General features: G+C 46.0%; 1 protein-coding gene across 1 annotated transcript; it reads right to left on the bottom strand.

Moving 5' to 3' along the window:
- Window positions 1-1,930: 1,930 nt before the first annotated feature.
- Window positions 1,931-20,986, bottom strand: galr1b (galanin receptor 1b). The gene is made up of 3 exons (XM_012856766.3): window positions 20,131-20,986; window positions 16,284-16,349; window positions 1,931-2,615 (listed from the first exon to the last, which is right to left on the bottom strand). Exons 1-3 carry the CDS (start codon window positions 20,788-20,790, stop codon window positions 2,298-2,300), a joined length of 1,044 nt encoding a protein of 347 aa, XP_012712220.2. The 5' UTR covers window positions 20,791-20,986; the 3' UTR covers window positions 1,931-2,297.
- Between the last annotated feature and the right edge of the window lie 317 nt (window positions 20,987-21,303).

Here is a 21,303-nt window from a genome sequence, read left to right as displayed (position 1 = left end):
GGGTCGCGGGGGTAGCAGCTTCAGTAGGGAGGTCCAGACGTCCCTCTCTCCAGCCACTGGGGCCAGCTCCTCAGGAGGAATCCCAAGGCGTTCCCAGCAGAGAGACATAGTCCCTCCAGCGTGTCCTGGGTCTTCCCCTGGGCCTCCTCCCGGTGGGACGTGCCCGGAACACCTCTCCAGGGAGGCGTCCAGGAGGCATCCTGACCAGATGCCCGAGCCACCTCACCTGGCTCCTCTGGACGTGGAGGAGCAGCGGCTCTACTCTGAGTCCTCCCCGGATGACTGAGCTCCTCACCCTATCTCTAAGGGAGAGCCCAGACACACTACGGAGAAAACTCCTTTCAGCCGCTTGGATCCGGGATCTCGTTCTTTCGGTCACGACCCAAAGCTCGTGACCATAGATGAGGGTAGGAACGTAGATCGACCGGTAAATCGAGAGCTTGGCCTTTTGGCTCAGCTCTCTCTTCACCACAACGGATCGGTACAGCGCCCGCTTCACAGCAGACGCTGCACCAATCCGCCTGTCGATCTCCCGCTCCATCTTCCCCTCATTCGTGAACAAGACCCCAAGATACTTGAACTCCTCCACTAGGGGCAGCACATCCTCCCCAACCCGGAGAAGGCACTCTACCCTTTTCCGGTTCAAGACCATGGTCTCGGATTTGGAGGCACTGATTTTCATCCCGGCCGCTTCGCACTCGGCTGCGAACCGCTCCAGTGAGAGCTGCAGATCACGCCCTGATGAAGCCAATAGGACCACGTCATCCGCGAATAGCAGAGACGCAATCCTAAGGCCACCAAAAGCGGATCCCCTCAACACCTTGGCTGCGCCTAGAAATTCTGTCCATAAAAGTTATGAACAGAATCGGTGACAAAGGGCAGCCTTGGCGGAGTCCAACTCTCACCGAAAACGAGTCCGACTTACTGCCGGCAATGCGGACCAGACTCTGACACCGGTCGTACAGAGACCTGACAGCCCTCATTAAAGGGTCCGGTACTCCATACTCCCGGAGTACCCCCCACAGGATCCCTCGGGGGACACGGACGAATGCCTTTGCCAGATCCACAAAGCACATGTAGACTGGTTGGGCAAACTCCCATGCCCCCTCCAGAATCCTGCTGAGGGTATAGAGCTGGTCCAGTGTTCCACGACCAGGACCAAAAACCACACTGCTCTTCCTGAATCCCAGATTCGACTATCCGACGGACCCTCCTTTCCAGAACCCCTGAATAGACCTTACCAGGGAGGCTTAAGAGTGTGATTCCTCTGTAGTTGGAACACACCCTCCGGTCCCCCTTTTTAACAGTTCAAACCTTTACAAGTCTGTAAATAAGTGTACATTGATGTGATGTATTTATATTAATGTGCTGTAAATTAGAACCAAAATCACAGCCTTTGTGCGCAGTGGTCTCAGTTGAAGTCCCGTAGAAAGTTGAGAACTTTTCACCTTAAAATAGAAAAGAAACATTCAGTTTGACGAGGCCAGGTCAGGCTGCTCTTCAAGCTTCAGTCTGTCTGCAAACCACCCACAGCTAACGTGTTTAAATTAAAGAAACTGATTCAATCAACGGGTTCTCTTGATTTAAGCACAGATTTTTAACAGAAGTGTAAACTCACAAAAAAGGTTTAAAAAATAAAACTGGACAACAGGAAGCTTTCTCCGTTCAAAATGTCTGGAGTAGTGAGAAGTTCCCAGCTCTAAAGACCTGCAGGCGACACGACTCAAAGGTTCTCTAACTCAGGTCTGTGTTTTGGTTTAAGCATTGAGGAGAACTGCGTGGTGCTTTTACAGCACATCTTTATGACACAAACCCTGACATGTTTCCATGACCTTGTTCCTAAAATGAAAAGTTCAGAGACATTTGGATTTGCACCGTCACATAAATCTCATCAGGACCGACTGGGGGGAAAGAACCCTGGAAATCTGAGCCTCTTTAGAAACTTTATTAACAGTTCAAACCTTTACAAGTCTGTAAATAAGTGTACATTGATGTGATGTATTTATATTAATGTGCTGTAAATTAGAACCAAAATCACAGCCTTTGTACGCAATGGTCTCAGTTGAAGTCCCGCAGAAAGTTGAGAACTTTTCACCTTAAAATAGAAGAGAAACATTCAGTTTGTGGTCAAGTTCAGAAAATTACAAATAAGAAATGCTCCATGCACTGTCCTGTTGAGAAAGGTTCTTCTCCAGCTGCAGTACAGGCTGACCACAGCAGCCAATCACCTGCAGCCCCTGCCGTCATGTGACCAGCAGGACCTTCAGCTTCCCAGGCTTTGTCCTGAAGGAACTGCCTCAGATGTTGGTGCTGGAGTGTGTGGCGGAGAAGTTGTCCATGCGGAATCGAACCACCTTCCCGTCGACTGGCGGAGTGTACAGCAGGTGGCGGGCGAAGACCTGGCGGCAGGCTTTGCGGAAATTCTCTGACAGGAAGGCGTAGAGGATGGGGTTAATGCAGGAGTTGCCGTAGGATAGGCAGTGGGAGACGATGCGGAAAGCAAAGGTGGCGTTGTTCAGCGGGAAGCTGCCAAACTCCGCCCACATGGCGATGATGTGGTGTGGCATCCAGCAGATGGTGAAGCCGGTGACGACCAGGAGGATGGTCTGCGCCGTCTGAGGAAGAGGAAACATCACACTGATGGATGTGAACACAAGCCAGCTACAAATGCAACACCACCAGAACCAGTCCAGATCAGAACCAGTGAGCCACCATCTCTGTCCTGGTGGTTAGAAGCTGCTGCTTGGTGTGAGTGGAGGACTTGGCCTCCTGAACCATGATGAGATGCTGATGTAATCTCTCTGGAACGTGATGGAGGACCGAGCTGTAAACAGTGATGGTGGCTCACTGGTTCTGACCTGGTTCTAGGAGGATGGACCTCCATGTGCTTAGAACCAGCAGCGCTCCACCTGCAGGTAGATCAGAGCCTCCAGAACTGACAGAGACACCTGGACAGGTGAGGAAACGTCTTCAGGAGAACTGAGAGAAAGTCCTGCTGCCTCTGATCTAAGCCTGCTTGCTGCAGAATCTGCACAGGCAGCTACAGAGGGTAGCCTCTCAGGGTAGCCTCTCAGGGTAGCCTCTCAGGGTAGCCTCTCAGGGTAGCCTCAGTCACTGTAACGACAAGCTTTGTCAAAAAGCAAAGATCTTCCCTTTAGTCTGTACAGGTGTTCTCATCCACTCTCTTTCTGTTTTCTTTCAGGAGCTTCTCATCTGATCTTTCCTTAGACAATGACGTTGGTTTAGCTCTTGTTGCTGATCCGTTTTGCAGAATGTTATTCAGTTAGAAACAAACTACAGCTTATCTTCATTTTCTCTGCTGGTTAGTTTAAAACATCTCTATAAATATCTGTATCTCTACAACAACACAGGCAGACTGGCTGATGTGTGCGTGTCGCCACGCTGTCCTGTCAATGTGCTCCAGATCTTTATTGCTCTGTTCGCATAACGTCTCTACATCACCGCATTAAAACCTTAGGTTATCAGAACTTTGATTTTTCTTGTTAATATTTGGGTCCAAGCGGTTTTCACGGTCTCATGCAGACTCTACTCCACATTTCAAATATTTTGGTTGTTCCTCAACCAGGAGATAACGGTGCTCCTCCTGAGGCGCAGCCACCACCAGACTAGAAGATAATTAATGATGTCTGACTTCAGCTGTTGATTTTACTTCAGACTTTGTTTTTTTTAAATATGTCATGTGATTTTATGATCCCATAAACCAGTTTTTAACAGATGGGTCCGAGTGCAAGTCCAGAAGTCAGTCGTCAGTCTGGGTTGGTGGTGTTAAGGTGTTGGTGAAGTTCTCTGAAGCTACAAAGTGAAATCAACAAGTCCCAGAAGAAGAAGAAAACCACAGGATAGTCCTGAGAGCTAGCAGCAGTCCAGCTGCTGTGCAGTTAAACCTATTTGATTATGAATATTATTAATAATTATAATTGGATGTTATGATTAATATGTTATTCTAGTCAAAGGTAAGCATTAGTGAAAAATGTTTCCATATGGTAGTGATTAAGGGCTACCAGCCTTTAATGATTATAACTAGCTATTGGGTTTATTAATTAACAATTATTAACCTTATTCACCATGAAAGGTGAATGTCTAACACCAAATTAGACTTGCCACCAGTAAATGTTAATAACCTTAACCTTTTTTATTTAATTGTGGTGTTACAACACCATCTTAAAATTTTCAGTCAAGTTTAATACACCCTCTTCCCATGAATAAGCTGAATTTTCATAATATAAAAACTGTGGAGTGCTCATAAAATGTTATTAAAGATATAGAACCAGAAATACAAGGACACGTTTTAGGAATAATTTATCCTTACAAAGTTTTATTGATAAACACACATGAAACACCAATGAATAAGCTGAAGAACAGCTGAAATATGATCTACATGTTCTACCTGAGTAGAATGAAATGAAAATTGTTCATTTGTAGCACATCTTTAAATATGTTAATTCTCCAAAATAAACACATTTTTTATGCTACTGCTGATGGTAGTGAGGACAGCAGTTCCTCTCAGCTGTCAGGCACAGAGGGACGTCACCAAAAGGCTTTTCCAGGGCAGGACTTCTGCTTGGTGCTGGTCAAACGCGGTTTCAGAGGGAAACCAAACTTTCTCTAACAGATAAAAACGAAACACAAGAACATGATGCATCATTTTATCCAGATTTACTGTGGATTTATATATTTTACTTATTGTATATAAGAATTAGGTTACTTACTGTTGAACTGGATCCAGACGCTCAAAGTAATCCAGCTCCTCTAGGACCGATGCTTCTGTGTTAGCTGACCCGGAGGCTGTGATGTCATTTCCAGTTCAGCCAATACGTTTGTCAAGTCAAATAAAGCTATCCAGTTAGAGTATCCCAATCTGCGCAATTACACACACTAAACCTTCATAAAGGGCTGTTGTTTTGCTGATTTGATCTCATTTATAGCCTTTTATAGCGTCGTACATATTCATGCAAGCGTGTCCGGTCGAAGCAAGCTACTTGTCCTCTAAGGCTACGTTCACACTGCAGGCCTTTATGCTTAATTATGATATTTTTGTGAAATCTGATTTTTTGCGCGGTCGTTCACGTTTCTAAATATCTGCAACTTGTATGTGATCTCCTGTGTGAACTGAATTCATGCACCTTCAGTGTCCCGCAGGTGCAGCTGAGGACGCGATGACATCACACGTAGCAAAGCGTGCTCAGCGTTTGCAGAAGTAAACATGGATTATAATGCTGCAGCGTATTTTACGATCTTTAATTTTTTTAACCGGAGCTTTCTCTCCACTGACTGCTCTCCTCATTGTTGTCCGCTATGGGTGTCGTCTTTCTTCCCGCTTCTGCACAGCAGGACGCAGAATAGTGACGTCTGTCGAGTATCGGTACAGGTGGGATTAACGCGACCCGGCCGTACAGACACAGGTCGCATTTGAAAAAATCTGATCTGTGTCGTTCAGACTGTCATAAAAGGATCAGATCCAGGTCGCATATGGGCAAAAAATTCTGAATTGTGTCCCTTCAGGCTGCAGAGTGAACGTAGCCTAATACTCTTTGGCATGCGCATTCTGTGCTCTGATTGGAGAACCATGTGTTGCATCACCGAGACGCATGCTACCATTGGACACTGATTTTCATCCGCTTGCTACCAGGTTGGGGAGGGCAAACAGATATGCCGATGGTATCAGCGGAAAAGCTAATATCTGACGTTTCAGATGCAAAAAACAGTAAATTGATAACTTTTATGGATCAAAAGATACGCGACTAAAAGGGACAACATACTCTGTATACATCAAAGGGTAAAGGAGTCACTTAACCACAAGCAAAGGAAAAATGTCTAATATGTATACTTGTTAACTCAAAAGGGAGGACGCGTAAACTCTTAGAGACAATCTGATCTCTGATCTAAAAACACAGACAACCACAATTAAGATAGTTGAAGTTTATTAAACCTATAATTCCCTGTTTCAGCAATAATTCTACTAATACACTGCTAAATCAATCACAACGTAAAAGAGGAAAACAAAAACAATAACAAACAGCAAAATTATGAAACTTGAATATAGGAGCCTTTGGGTAATTATCTGACTTAAATAAGTCTCACTTACTTAAGCATTGAATAATCCCCATCAAGACAGTAGCAACTGATGTAACAGCATTGAAATGGATCTGGCTAATACTTGGAGTGATGTGTTAAAACACAAGGCCTGCTACTAGTCCGACTAGCTTAGCTCCAGCCATCTAAGCTAAAAGCTCAAGATGGCGACCGCTCATGGCTGAGCTAACCACAGCTACAGTTAGAAACCACAAGCATGTGGCGCTACTGAGGGCCGGCTAATTTGAGACAAAGCTACTAGCTGACCCAATGAATGAGCTTCAAACAAAATCCACGGCAAATCTAAAAGGCAGAAGAGAGAGAGGAGAAGGACAGAGCCTAGCAATAACGTTCAGAATAATAACCCTGGAGCGGCTCATTAAGGATAATAATGATAAAATCCACAAATTAACCAACTGTCGGCACGGTGGTTTAAAAGAAACAGAGCAAACAACTTATCACCTGAGATGTGTTGCTCGGCGGTTTGTGCAGGGATGCGTCACAGCAGTCTTCTGGCCAAAACAGCAAACATCTGACCTCATCTACCAATGGGAAGGGAGGAAAACTTTCGTTTTTCCTGGGTTGTGCATGTCAACCTATTTAAATTCCTCAGACCCCTCCTGTCAATCCCACAAGAGGTGAAAGGTGTTTGCAGCAAGCATCGCCCACCGGTTCCACCACCGGTTCCACCACCGGTTCCACTACTGGTTCCACCACCGGTTCCACCACCGGTTCCACCACCGGTTCCACTACCGGTTCCACCACCGGTTCCACCACCGGTTCCACTACCGGTTCCACCACCGGTTCCACTACTGGTTCTACTACTGGTTCCACCACCGGTTCCACCACCGGTTCCACTACTAGTTCCACTACTGGTTCCACCACCGGTTCCACCACCGGTTCCACTACCGGTTCCACCACCGGTTCCACTACTGGTTCTACTACTGGTTCCACCACCGGTTCCACTACTAGTTCCACTACCGGTTCCACTACTGGTTCCACCACCGGTTCCACTACCGGTTCCACTACCGGTTCCGACGTGAAGGAGTCGACATGACGGCTTCTTTTCGTTCCAGCGCAAACTGCGGGAAGAGCCGTGTCTGTGTCTGCGCGGTGGCTTATCACTGTTGGGCGGATAGTGACACAGGAAGTAGATTGTCCTGTAATTGGCAGGTTGCAGGTTCAATCCCCCATCTCATTGTTGTGTCCTTGGGCAAGACACTAACCCTAACCAACTCCCAGTTTTGGTCCGTGAGGCAGACACCCCGTCTACTTTTAAGGCAAGGCAAGGCAAGGCAAGGCAAGGCAAATTTATTTATATAGCACAATTCAGTACAAGACAATACAAAGTGCTTTACATGATTAAGATATAGCAAAATAATAAAATGTAGATAGAAAATAGCAAGTAGGGATAGAATGTAACAAAAAAGAAAATTAAAAACAGTAAAACTGATTAACTAAAACAGTCAAAGGCAATTTTAAACAGATGTGTTTTTAATCTTGATTTAAAAGAAATCAGGCTTTTCGCACTTTTACAGTTTTCTGGAAGTTTGTTCCAGATAATTGGAGCATAGGAACTAAATGCTGCTTCTCCTTGTTTAGTTCTGGTTCTAGGTATGTGGAGTAGGCTGGAGCCAGAAGACCTTAGTGGTCTGGATGGTTTATACGCTGATAACAAGTCTGTAATGTATTTAGGAGCTAAGCCATTTAGGGATTTATAGACTAACAGAACTATTTTAAAGTCTATTCTCTGAGATACAGGGAGCCAGTGTAAGGACTTTAGAACTGGGGTGATGTGCTCTACTTTCTTAGTCTTAGTGAGGACTTCAGAACCGGGTCCATGTTCTCTACGTTCTTAGTCTTAGTGAGGACTTCAGAACCGGGTCCATGTTCTCTACTTTCTTAGCCTTAGTGAGGACGCGGGCAGCAGGGTTCTGGATCAGCTGCAGCTGTCTGATCCACTTTTTAGGCAGACCTGTGAAGACACCGTTGCAGTAATCAATTCTACTAAATATAAACGCATGGATTAGTTTTTCCGGATCCTGCTGAGACATCAGTCCTTTAATCCTGGAAATGTTCCTCAGGTGATAGAAAGCTGACCTTGTAATTGTCTTTAGATGCTTTTGAAGGTTCAGGTCTGAGTCCATCACAACACCCAGATTTCAGGCCTGATTAGTGGTTTTTAGCTGAAGCGACTGAAGCTGTGTGCTAACTTTTGATCTCTCCTCTATTGGTCCAAATATTATTACTTCAGTTTTGTTTTTATTCAGTCCGCCCCAGGGCAGCTGTGGCTGCTAGCGTAGCTCACTTATGTCGTGTGAAGCGCTTTGGGGTCGTTGGACTCAATAATCGCTATACAAGTATAAGCCTTTTAACATTTTGAATGCTTGGAGCCGTGTTATGCCATTTTATGGCATAACACTGTTATCTGGACCAGAGACTGATCCATGTGGGCTTGAGGTACCAGTAGGGGAACCTGAAGAACACCAAATGCTCATTGTCATTCTAGACCATTTGGTTAAATAACATTTCATCAGGGAAGCCCAGAGGTAACCATGTTCTGGACCCGGGGGGGGGGGGGGGGGGGGGGGGGGGAGGGTGGGGGCAGACTGAGCCAGATCCAACCTGACAGACGGAGGAAACAGTTGAGCCCAGAATTCTTCAAGGCTGATTCATGTCCAGAGTAATCCTTTAAGTTGACCCGACTGGTTCTTCTGACAGGAAGTCCTAATAATGAGTTGGAGCGACCAGACAGAGTCCTGACTTGGATAGAGAGCCTGAAGAAGCTGAAGAATAGGACGATGGCAAGGAGGCCCTCTGACTCCACATTAAAAATCATCAAACAGGAGCGACACGGAAAGCTGCATAGCAACTGGAAGAAGTGTTTGATAACTGTGTCCATCCATCCATCATTCATCCATCCATCCATCCATCCATCCATCCATCCATCCATCCATCCATCCATCCATCCTCTTCTCCTTATCCGGGGTTGGGTCGGGGGGGGGGTAGCAGCTTAAGTAGGGAGGCCCAGTCCCTCCAGCGTGTCCTGGGCCTCCTTTTCAATAAACTGATTATCATTGTAAAGTGTTTTAATATATTTTAACCCCTTAAGCCCGCCCATACCTATACTGATATGGGCCACTAGGGGTGTGGCCACGCCCCTTTTTTGGCCAGCTTTAAAGGTAGGTCAAAAACAGTCACTTTTTTTCTAATTCCTTTTAAACAAGAGGCTTTAAAGTTTCTAAAGCAAGTCACTCATTTTTTTTCATGCATACTTTTTGTCTAACAAAAATTGCTGACTCTCAGAAAAAAGCCTCCCTGCGTGGACATGCTCCCCCATGGCTGGCATCGCTGCAAACTAGAGACACTGGCCTTTCCAACGAGGTTTAGCACGTGTTTGTCCGATGTGTGTCAGTGACCTGATTGCTGTGCGTAGCGCAGACTGTAGGACTCACAGATGCTATGCACACCTGCTGCATTACGCACGCAGCAGACAGCCGGCTTGTTTTAGCTTATCTCTTTGGTGGTGTGGATTCTTTGGAGAACATCTGCAGTCGTGACGGCACAGAAGAGGAAATGTACCATTCAGGAGGCTTTGGAAGAAATTATGTGGGAGAGGAATCTTCTGACTCTTGGATGGATTTAAAGGAGGACAGAAGTTGATTCTGGGCCCGGTTCATGAGAAAGTCGTATATTTACTTTTTATTTCCAGCATCTTTACCTTACATGTTGTCTGCAGATAGTTACAGTCACAAATAACACGGTTGTTATTTTTGCTATTTTTGGAGCTGTAATTAATAATATATTGTGCTGTGATCAGAGTTTAGCTCCCCCCCCCGTTGCAGCACAAAGCGAGCGTTACTTTCACTCTCGGCTAACCCTAACCCTAACCCTACCCCTAAAAAGCTTTATACAAACTAGTAGCATCATTTATATCTTTACAATACCGCTAATGTTTCACAGCGTTGTTGTTTTATGGTATTTTGCTATTTTTGGAGAGCCGTAGGTAATAATTTATCTTGTGATTAGCTTCATCCCTCCTCTGTCCTCCCACTCCAGCAGCACAATTACTTTTATTGTAAGTTGGATAGTCTAAAAAGCCTTATATGTGTTTATATCATTCACACTTTCCCAATACAACTGCTGTTTTATACCAGTGTTGTTTTGTGTTAGTTTGCTTTTTTTGGAGTAGTAAGTAATAATTTTGTAATCAGAAGGTTTAGTGATTACCCCTCTCCCCCTGCCCCTGCAGACCAAAGATTTACCTGTATGGATGATCTAAAAGCACTTTATGAAGCAGTCATATTACTTACACTTTTCCAATACACTGCTGTTTTACAACACTTATTTTGTTGCTTTGCTGGTTTTTGGAGACCAGTGGGAAATAATGTATCATCTCAGTATCTGAAAACTTGGCAGTGAACTAACCTATCTCTGTTATTACAGCGAGGAGGAAGCAGGACCATCTGGTACAGAAAGGACCGTGCATCCGAGCACTTGAGGCCTCCTCTGCTTCTTCAAGGAGAGAAGTCTAGCATGCAACACAGTCTGATCTAATCTTCAAAATGTCTTTTTTGCCCAGTGCCAACAGTGCGGCAGAAGAACCTGCCCGTCGGCTACGGACTGCCCCAATAAGAAAGAGCAGTTGAAGCAGGCCAGTCCCCAGGCGGGCGGTTCAAGCTGCGCCTCCACCTACTGATGACAGCGAGGACATGTGGCACTCTCCAGGTGAACCAGACACTGAGCCACAGACGCCTCTATTTTTTCTGTGAAAGTTTCTGCACATTTTTTGCTGCACATTTGTTTACACGCTTTTTATTGATAGATTTTTATTGGATTTGTTTACACATTTTCTTGATAGATACTTATTGAAAAGTTTTTTTCACATTGTTGTTTTATTGATAATTTAGTTTTAATTAGTTAATTAATAAGTTATTTTCAATAAAATTGTTGTTTGAGACAAAGGGACAATTCAGCTCATTTTCCTCTTTATTTTATTGATATTATTCTGTGCACAATGGTACATTTAGATGGGGTAAATCTTATGAGAAAAAACTTTGTCATATGCAAGAGTCCTACAATGGAAAGCAGCACTTTTATCTGACCAGATTATCTTTTATGAGGTGTAAAATAACATTTGTCACAGTGTTGGCCCATTTTGGCACAACTGTGTCAAAATCACATGTCCGCCTGGCACACTGCCCTCTAAAACCTTTGTGGAACAAATATGCTTCAACTCATTCAGTCCAGATTTATTGCAGTTATAGTGAAGATATGGATCCATAAAGTCTGAGGCTTCTCCTATAATTTAAAGGGGTTTATTTTGGAAAAAATTTAGGTGAGGCCCAAGATGTTTGATTTTTTCTTTGTTTAATCACCTATAAACCATATATGGTGACATTTGCTATATTGGTTCCACCTGAAAAATGTTGTTTGATGCCTTTGTGTGACACAAATTTTAACATTTACACTTTATAACTTTGGAGCTGTACTTTTCAGTGATGTAAATTGGTCCTAAAACCCTTTGGGCTTAAGGGTTTAAAGATATCTTTCTCGTTCTCTGTCAGAAACAAACTTCTTGGCTAAACAACAATAATCTTCCAGTGGTATGAATAGTTTTGAGCTCACCTGTAACTCGTCAAGAGAGACGACAGGTAAGCTAGACGTGATGTTTATCTACCTGAGTTAAAGACGTCAGAGCAGAAAACAGGTCGGATCTGCAGCCCCATGTCAAATGAAATCTGAAATCTGCTGAAACAGAGCAGAAACTTCTCTGGATTCATGACGTTTGTGTTTTTCATCCAGATTGATCTTCAGCCTCAGACTGACGGGAACCAGGTAACGTGATCTCACCTGCTGACCAGCGGCACACGGGACACCATCTGCCCTCAGAAGCTTCTCAGCTTCAGGGAAGTCTCCACATGTTCCTTCACACTGACGTCCTTCCAGCCATACGGCGTCCATGAAATATGCTCTTCACCCTAAACATCCTCCTGTTTCTAAATATATCCTCTCTCACCTCCTGACCCCATCCATAAATGTTCCTGCTCATCTTCTCCCCCCCCATAAAATCTGCTCTGTGTAGAAACAGCCTGTCTTCTGTCAGATGTTTGACACCAACGTCTTCAGACTCAGAGCCTCACATGGAAATGTTCCTGTGAGCTGGTGGACGGCCAGCTGTAGTCATCTGACCACAGATCTACTCAGGAAGCTCCATCCATCCATCCATCCCATCAGCCATCCAGCCAGCCAGCAGCCAGCCAGCCATCCAGCAGCCAGCCAGCCAGCAGCCAGCCAGCCAGCCAGCCAGCCAGCCAGCCAGCCAGCCAGGCAGCCAGCCAGCCAGCCAGCAGCCAGCCAGCCAGCCAGCAGCCAGCCAGCCAGCAGCCAGCCAGCCAGCAGCCAGCCAGCCAGCCAGCCACCCGGCAGCCAGCAGCCAGCCAGCAGCCCGCCAGCCAGCCAGCCAGCCCGCCGCCCGCCAGCGAGCAGCAGCCAGCCAGCCACCCGGCAGCCAGCCAGCCAGCCAGCAGCCAGCCAGCCAGCCAGCAGCCCGCCAGCCAGCCAGCAGCCCGCCAGCCAGCAGCCAGCCAGCCAGCCAGCCAGCCAGCAGCCAGCCAGCCAGCAGCCAGCCAGCCAGCATCCAGCCAGCCATCCAGCCACCCGGCAGCAGCAGCCAGCCAGCAGCCGCCAGCCAGCCAGCCAGCCCGCCGCCCGCCAGCGAGCAGCCAGCCAGCCAGCCACCCGCAGCCAGCCATCCAGCCAGCAGCCAGCCAGCCAGCCAGCAGCCAGCAGCCAGCCAGCAGCCAGCCCGCCCGCCATCCAGCCAGCCAGCACAGCAGCCAGCCAGCCAGCAGCCAGCCAGCCAGCCAGCATCCAGCCATCCATCAGCATCCATCCATCATCCAGCCATCCATCATCCATCCATCCATCCCTCCATCCAGCCATCCATCCAGCCAGCCACCCGGCAGCCAGCCAGCCATCCCGCCTCCCTCCATCTATCATCCATCCATCCATCCATCCACCCTTCATCCATCCATCCATCCCTCCTCCCTCCATCTATCATCCATCCATCCTCCATACCATGCCATCCATGCCATCCATCCATCATTTTCCCTCCATCAATCCTGATCCATCCATCCATCCATCCATCAAGATCCATCCATCTCATAATCCATTCAATCATCCATCATCCATCCATCATCCATCCCTCATCCCTCCATCCTATCCCATCCCATCTATCATCCAATCCATCCTTGCCATCCATCCACCATTCCACCCTTCATCCATAATCCATCCATTTCATCATCCATCCATCCATCCATCCATCCATCCATCATCCATCCATCCATCCCTCCACCCATCTCTGTGGCTGTATCCATCACAGACCATCAGCTGCTCTGATTTTAACAGCAAGTCTGATGTGATCAACATTTTTAACCAATCAATGTTCTCCGTTCTCCGTTGAATCAGTAACCTTTCTTAGCACCCAGGAATAAACAAAGAGAACTTAATCATCAGCAGGACGCTGTTACGTCCACACAGCTGATTCCCAGACAGACTACACTGCAGCTTATATAGTGTATATATATATATATATATATATATATATATATATATATATATATATATATATATAGTACTATAATACTATAGTACTATAATATTCTTAAATAACACATTTGACCAATTCTGTGTTTTCTAGGAAGACAGAAAATCAAAGGCAAAGCAAACGATGAACAAAGAAGACAGCGTCAGCGTGAAGTGATGGCAGCTCAATAAAACTCTGCAGACAAAAATAAATGAGCTACAAAGGAAGAAGATCAAACATGTTTAAAACGTGTTTGATGAAGATATTGTGGGAGTTTTTTTGTTTCTTGCTGTGTTCTCTGCAGCTGCTCTGGCTGTTTCTGGTCCAGTTTACCAAACGTATTCTCTAAAGCCAGCAGCTGAAGCTGGACCTCACCCTAACCCTGGACCCACGGCTCTGAAGTGGTTCTGTGAGGTTCCACAGCTGCTACCTGCAGACAGGAAAGGTTCTGTGATCCGATCCGACCGAAAACAACAGGTTTGACATTAGGCTGCTCCAGTAATGTCATATTCTGGGTTTTGTTCTGGTTTTTAATCAGTTAGGCCTCTCTGCTGCCTCAGTTTTTGGTTTCTGTCTTCTTTGGATTCTTTTATAGCTTGTGTACGGTTGTAGTTTTTCCTGTCATGAGTTTTAGTCTTAGTGGTCTCTATTCTGTACTTTGTCTTGGTTCTTATCCTAGTATTAGTTCTAGTTTGCATTATATGCTTGTGTTCTGTTCAGTCCTTCTCAGCTTCACTTCCCTTCCTTTGATTAGTTTCACCTGTTTTCTCTAATTGGTTTCTACTCTGTTCACCTGCTCAGTTCCCTATTTATTCCTGCTTTGTTCAGTGCCAGGTTGTCTTGTTGAGTATGGCTGAGTCTCCTCCTGCAAAGTTTCTGTTTATTAGTTTGCTTTTGGATTTTTGTCTCCAGAGATCTGAGCCATCCTGTTTCTGTCTTTTCCTGCCCAACTGGACTGTTTGTTTTTCTGACGAATTTGTTGCAACAGGTTTTTTGGGTTTTGTCTCCGTTTTTGATTTCTGTTATTAAAGATCCTTCTTTTTAAAGAAACCTCTGCACCGCAAAAAGGGAACTAAAAGTAAGTAAGAATTTCTTGATTAGTATATTTTCCCTTGATTTGAGCAGCTAAATAAGACCATTTGCCAATGGCATGAGTATTTTTACCCCTAAAATAAGATAATTAGACATCCTGCACTTGAAATAAGATGATGGAGATGGATTGTTCCTTTTTTAAGTGCAAAAACCTTATTCCATTGGCAAATTGTTTTCTTTAGCTCCTCAAATCAAGGAAAAATACACTGATTTCAAGAAAATTTCACTTACTTTTAGTTCCCTTTTTGCAGTGTGCTGGTCTGGGTCCGCTTCCTCTGATCATTACAGGTAAGCTGATGGATATTTGAAAGTGACCTCAGTGTACAGTCCAGGTCCAAAGGAAAGTTTATTTAAGGTGTGTAAACAGAACTCATGTCTGGGTCAAGCAGCTCGTTATTAGTTCTGACCGGATTTCTTAATGAACTCCGGTTCTGTTTTATAACTTCATGTGTTTGCTTCTGTGATTCAGCAGATTTAATAATGTCTCTTATCAGTCTGAGCAGATCCATAAAGCCTCTCAGGTTGTTCCAGGAAAAGACGGCAGCGCGGCCAGAGGACGGTCTGAGCGGCTGCCACCTCTCCGGCTCAGGCTGTGCCAAGACTTCAGGCTGTGAATGAAGCCGTGAAGCTTGTCAGAGGGAATCTCCTCTATTCTTAGTAGCGCTGTCTAAATATTTACCCAGCAGCCTTTGTCCCTCTGCAGCGAGCCCAGGAGCAGCAGACCCTCTGCTGTAAACCGTCTGCCTCCAGCTGATCTGTGATCTGCTGCTGCAGGACGTCTGCCAGCCAGGACCCAGTCCATTAGTGCGAGGCGCCGTCCACGCCCAGGACCGCTTCACCTGATCCGGACCTGGACTCTGGACCGAGAACATCCACTCTGGAGTGAGTCAGGATGCCTCCACTGCACACAGCAGCTGATCTGACTCTGGGATGTTCTCTACAGGCTCGTTCCACATGAGCAGAAACATCCAGATGGGTCAGATTCTTCTACAGCTGAGCTAAAAAAACTACTCATCTGGACCAGCTCCCTCCCAGAACCCTGCCTGTCATCCACAACGTCCTGTTTGGCACATTAAACGATACAAAAAGGAGATGGATCAGTAAACCAGGTTCAATGAAACTAGTTCAACTGTTTTTAAATCAGATTACAATTTGAAAGGAGATTAAATGTCAGTAAACCAGACTTAACCTGACCGAAGGTATTAATGGCAGCACCTGGTTCTTCTGGGACCATCAGCTCCACACACCTGTGACACTAATCATCCTCCATCGTCACCAGCAACCCCCCCCCCCCCCCCTTAGTGGGACACTCCCAGCAACAGCTGCTTCGCTCCAAATGAACTAATGGCACCACAGAGAAACCAGGAAGACCTCTGACCTCTGACCAAGGCGAGCTTCTATTCATGATGTCGCCAGGAGCAAAGTCCTGACCCTGAACACATCAGGAGGAGGAGGAGGAGGAAGAGGAGGAGGAAGAGGAGCAAGAGGAGGAGGGGAAAGAAGAGTTCACCTTTCGTTTGGAGAGCTCAGACCTCTTGGACATGTTCTTCAGCTTTTCATGGAGGTGCCACAAAACCTGCAGAAATGAGCAGAAAGATGATCAATGTGTGCCAATAGTTTAATTTCTCTTAGTGTGGGTGATGTGAGCATCTTCCTCTCCCCGCATTAAGCTCTGAGCGCTGACATGAGTGGATGTATCCACTAGAGCAGAACTCCTTCTCTGGTGGGATGCAGAGGGAACGTTGGTTAAAGCTTTCAGTGGCGTTGTCCTTAAAAATGCGTTTTCCTTTGGCTGACCGAGTCACTGGAAGTGATGCGTTCAAAGGTAACAGAAAAGTGATCAGATAGGACATCAGTTACACTGAATTTAGAAATGTTTAGACCTTTAATGGTGATTAAGTCTAAATATGTCCCTGTTTGTGTGTTGGCTGTTTAACATGTTGAGTTAAACCAAAGTTTCTAAGAGCGTCACACAGTTCTTCTTCTCCTCTGTCTTTAATGAAATAAACTAATCGACGCAAATCACAGATAGGTCATTGAAATCATTAAAAAAGGTTGAATTGGACTTAGGAGGCCTGAACATAGTAGAACATAATTCTCTTTACCTGGAGAGCCAAATATTCAGGAGTCGAAATTTCCAGAAGCACCTTTTTCCACCTTAGTGAACGACTAAACAATGTTGCCTCTCCTCCACCTTTGCTTTGCTGTCAGCTCTCACCAAGAAAACTAGTTTGGAGGAGTCGACTCTATCAGAATAGCTGCTGCATTAAGATCATGTGATCTTAATGATCACATGATCCAAAAAAGAAAATCATGTGACCATGTTTCTGTTAAAAAGTAGTAGTAGTAATGGTAGTAGTTTATAAATCCAGCTGATGTTACTGACAGGTACACCTCCCGCTCAGTGAGGGCTGTTACCCTAAAGGAGGAGTCGACTCCATCAGAATAGCTGCTTCATGTAATTCATGTAAAAACTCTGGAATTATCCGTAAATCTAAATCTTCTACCAGCAGCCTTGATCCAATCCCAGCAACTCTGGTCAAATCTGGCCTTCAGGCTCTCCTTCCATCCATTATTCACTCATCACTGGAACTGGTCCCACTCACATCACTCATTTGCTAAAAAAACCTGACTTGGATCCAAACAACTTCAACGACCTCGCCCCATTTCTAACGTACCTTAATCTACAAAACACTAGAAAAACCGTCTCAACTTGCCTGTCTGGAGGCAGAACTCAGAGTGGCAGATGCATCCGTGTAGCGTGCAGACTAGAGAGCACACGCTTTGATCTAGTAACACTAAGTGTGGATTAGTGATGGAGGCTATTATTGCAAGAAGACTGAAGACACAACCGGGACGGCAGGAGGGAGAAAAGAGGCAACACTGACGGCCCAGAGATCTGGAGAGATCTGAGCTGGTGACATGAAGAAAGGATGAGTGAGCAGAGGATAGGGTGGGTCTCCCAGAGCTCACCTGATCACTACCTGACACACTCCCCAATGCCCTCTATGAGCAACTCCAGCTGTTTCCGTCCCGCCGCAGCACTGAAACTGCTTCCATGAAAATCTCCAACGACCTGCTGACTCTGGTCTACTTTCTGTTCTCATCCTTCTGGATCTGAGAGCAGCCTTTGATTCAATTTCCCACTCCATCCTTCTCCACAAATTAACTTTAATTAGCATCACTGACTCTTCACCGCTTTCATTCTTACCTCTCTGGCGACGCTCAGTTCATTCAGCTGCTCTCCATCCTCCGTCACAACCAGCAGCCTCCAGGCTCTGTCCTGGGACCCCTTACCTTTCATTATTTACCTTCTCCCCCCTGGCAATATCTTCCTGAAATATAGCATCCATTTTTACTGCTCTATTTATCTAGTAGCCAAATTCTATACTCCCACCTGCTGCCTGTCCATAACTATGATCCTCCTTATAGGAACTTTCTGCCACTCTGCTCCCAGACTCTGGATCTCTCCCTCCAGACCTCAGAACCACCGACACCGTCTACCAGTTCAGGTCTGAACTCTAAACACATCCACCCAGGAAGGCCTTCTCACTTTTAAATGTTTTAATATGTTGTTTTTATCGTCATTTATTGTTGATACCCTGTAGGATCTGTGCAGTGTCCTTTAGTGTTCTGAAAAGCACTTTCAGATCAAATGTATTATTATTAGGGCCGTCTGTTTTAACGCGGTAACTTTATCAGACCATAACGGCAACAATGTTTTTGTGGCGCATCAAAACACACACACCGTTAGGACTGTGTGTTTTTACCCTCGGTGCTTTCCGTAGTTCCAAGAAAGCCAGAGACTGGAGCTAAACAGAGCCGCGCTCACTGCTGCCAAGTCCGCTTATTTCATGCAACTTTGGGCTTTTTTTTTCTGAAGTTGTTGTAAATTTCATTTGCAGTTTTTTGGGCTTGTTTGTGAAAGTGAAATGGCTTCTTTGGGCTCTAAACTATGTGGCGCTGCTGCACTACAGACACAGTGAGGATAAGCAGCTGAAATATCAGCTGAGGTTCTCCTCCCTGTTGGGGAGTTTTCCTCTCCACTGTCGCTTCATGCATGCTCAGTATGAGGGATTGCTGCAAAGTCAATGACGCAATGCAATCTGTTTAGTTTCTTTAAAACAGTTTAACCATTTTAAATAATAAATCAACCATCAGGAGGTCGCTCAGAATTATTTTAGTTTGATAGCTGGTCAGTCTGTCAAGGTACAAATTGGAATCCATACCAGAATGTAAATACCATCTAACAAACCATATTTTATATATAAAAAATTAAATCAAAATGCTTATTTTAGCATTGTTATGATTATTTTCCCTACAGTTTAATATTGATAGAAAGGATTTCCCTCTGGCCCTGTGAGAGACTGGCGACCTGTCCAGGTGAACCCCGCCTCCCCCCCATTGACAGCTGGAGATAAGCACCAGCACCTCTCACGCCCCCACAAGGGTTAGATGTGTTAGAGAGAGGATGGATGGGTGGGTGGATGGATGGTGGATGGATGGATGGATGGATGGATGGATGGATGGATGGATGGATGGATGGATGGATGAATTTCCCTCTGTTTGCCTTCCGGTCTGCTTTTCAGTTAGTAGATAGTTGTTGAATAAATTTTAACAGAAGAAAAGGAAATCCTAGTTTTAGTGACAAACAACTTTGTAAGAGTCATGACTTTGGTAAAAATGTAAAAAAAAAAAAAAACTAATCAGTTAGAGAGACCAATGAACGTAACAGTCGTGTTTTTGGACAGTGGGAGGAAGCAGGAGAACCCCAAGAGAACCCATGCTCAGGTAGAACATGCAGAAAAACCCTAGGCGAGGTTTGAACCCATGATCATCTTGATACTGGGGAATGCTGCTTCTCTGTGCAGCTCACAGTGAAAAACCCAAATTTATTGATAGTGGTTTCAGAACCTGTCAAATTATTGTTTGGTGCACTTCTACAAAAAGGACAGAGGATATTTCATCCATTCATACCCACCGTGTTAGAATTGTTTATCTGTCCTTAGTTTGCATTTTCCAGGGTGTATCGTAATGTGGCAGCGTCACAGTTTCACTGAATTCCTATGAAGAACTTACATTTTCTAGAGCACTGGATTTTAATCTTTACCTGTTTCTATAATTTGTCTCCATATCAAACACCAGTTGTTAAATGTTCAGACCAAGTTCCTTCTGTGCAACGCAGAACCCTCAGAGGTTGCTAGTCTTTGGCACCACACCGGCGCAGGGGTGTGCGCGCCCTGCAGCAGGTCTTTACGCACCGCTCAGCAGCTTTGCGCGCGGCCTTTGGCCCTTTCCCGTATAATGGAAGCGTGTTTTACGGCCACAGCAGGAGTGAAACATTAGCCCGGACTCACCCTGATGTAGCAGCAGCAGATGAGCAGCAGCGGCAGCACGAAGCCCAGCAGCAGGATGGACACCTTGTAGGAGCGCCGCGACGCTCCAAACCCCTTTTCCCAGCAGAAAGTCTTGTTCGGAGCGCTGGGGTGGTTGGTTAGCACATAGTTCTGAGCCACCGGCACCGAACACAGCAAGGACATTGTCCAAATGACGCACAGTCCGACCAGCGCATTCCTGCGGCTCCGGACGCACGCAGAGCTCTTGGAGCGCACCACGGCGATGTAGCGGTCCACGGACATGGCCACGAGTGTGAGGATGCTGACTAGCATGCTGACCATGGTGAAGAAGTGTCCGAACTTGCAGAGGAAGGCTCCGAACACCCATTCGGGCAGAGAGTAGATGGTGGCGTGGAGCGGGACGCAGAAGAGGAGGAAGAGGAGGTCCGCCACGCTAAGGTTGACGATGAAGATGTTGGTGGGGCTGAGTGCCCGCGCACCGCCGCTGGGTTTTACCCTGCCAATAACCAGCATCACCAGGGAGTTCCCGAGCACCCCAACCACAAAGATCAGCCCGAACACCACCGGCACGATCACCACCTCCGCTCCGGACTCCCCCGCGGTCCGGTTCGTCTTCTGGAGGTCGGTCCAGCAGGAGGAGTGGTTTTCCGGCTGCAGCATGCTGGAGCTCCGCGAACCAGCTGGAGGGTCAGAGCAAAGAAGACACCGGGACCATGGTCCAGATCCAACGGGTCCGGCAGCAAAGTCCCAACTCAGAGAACTGCTTGAAGCGCGTCTGGTTAAGAGGACCACAGAGATCTGCTTCCAGTCTGAGAGTTTCAGAATAAAAGTGCTGCGGTGGCTCCAGAACCACAGGTCCGAGTCACAGAACAAACCCAGACTGAGTCTTTTGGCTCTGGGGAATTACAGATCAAATGCATCGTTGTTCCACCCAATGCGCAGTAGAACATCATGAGAAAACAGATTCAGGGTGAAACCTGCAGAGATCTACGCGCCTTCCCGTCATAAACCCGCATCATGTTTCTGTTTGACCAGAACCAGCTGGACTCCACGAAGATGAAGGAGGAGTTCAGGACCTTTCATCTGCTGCTTCTGCTCCATTCTCTCTGTAGAAACCTTTATTTTGTTAGCTGTTGTTTCTACTTCCTGTTTCTGCGCTCAAGTCCAAACTGG

This window comes from Fundulus heteroclitus, chromosome 4 (genome assembly GCF_011125445.2).
Source record: "Fundulus heteroclitus isolate FHET01 chromosome 4, MU-UCD_Fhet_4.1, whole genome shotgun sequence".
Lineage (NCBI taxonomy): Eukaryota > Metazoa > Chordata > Actinopteri > Cyprinodontiformes > Fundulidae > Fundulus > Fundulus heteroclitus.
This window is presented reverse-complemented; position numbering and strand designations above follow the sequence as displayed.

Coding starts and splice junctions, on each gene's coding strand:
- galr1b (XM_012856766.3), bottom strand. CDS start 20,790: ATGCTGCAGCCGGAAAACCACTCCTCCTGCTGGACCGACCTCCAGAAG. Junction 16,350..20,130: donor TCTGCTGCTGCTACATCAGG/GTGAGTCCGGGC, acceptor TCATTTCTGCAG/GTTTTGTGGCACCTCCATGA. Junction 2,616..16,283: donor CTGAGCTCTCCAAACGAAAG/GTGAACTCTTCT, acceptor CCTCTTCCTCAG/ACGGCGCAGACCATCCTCCT.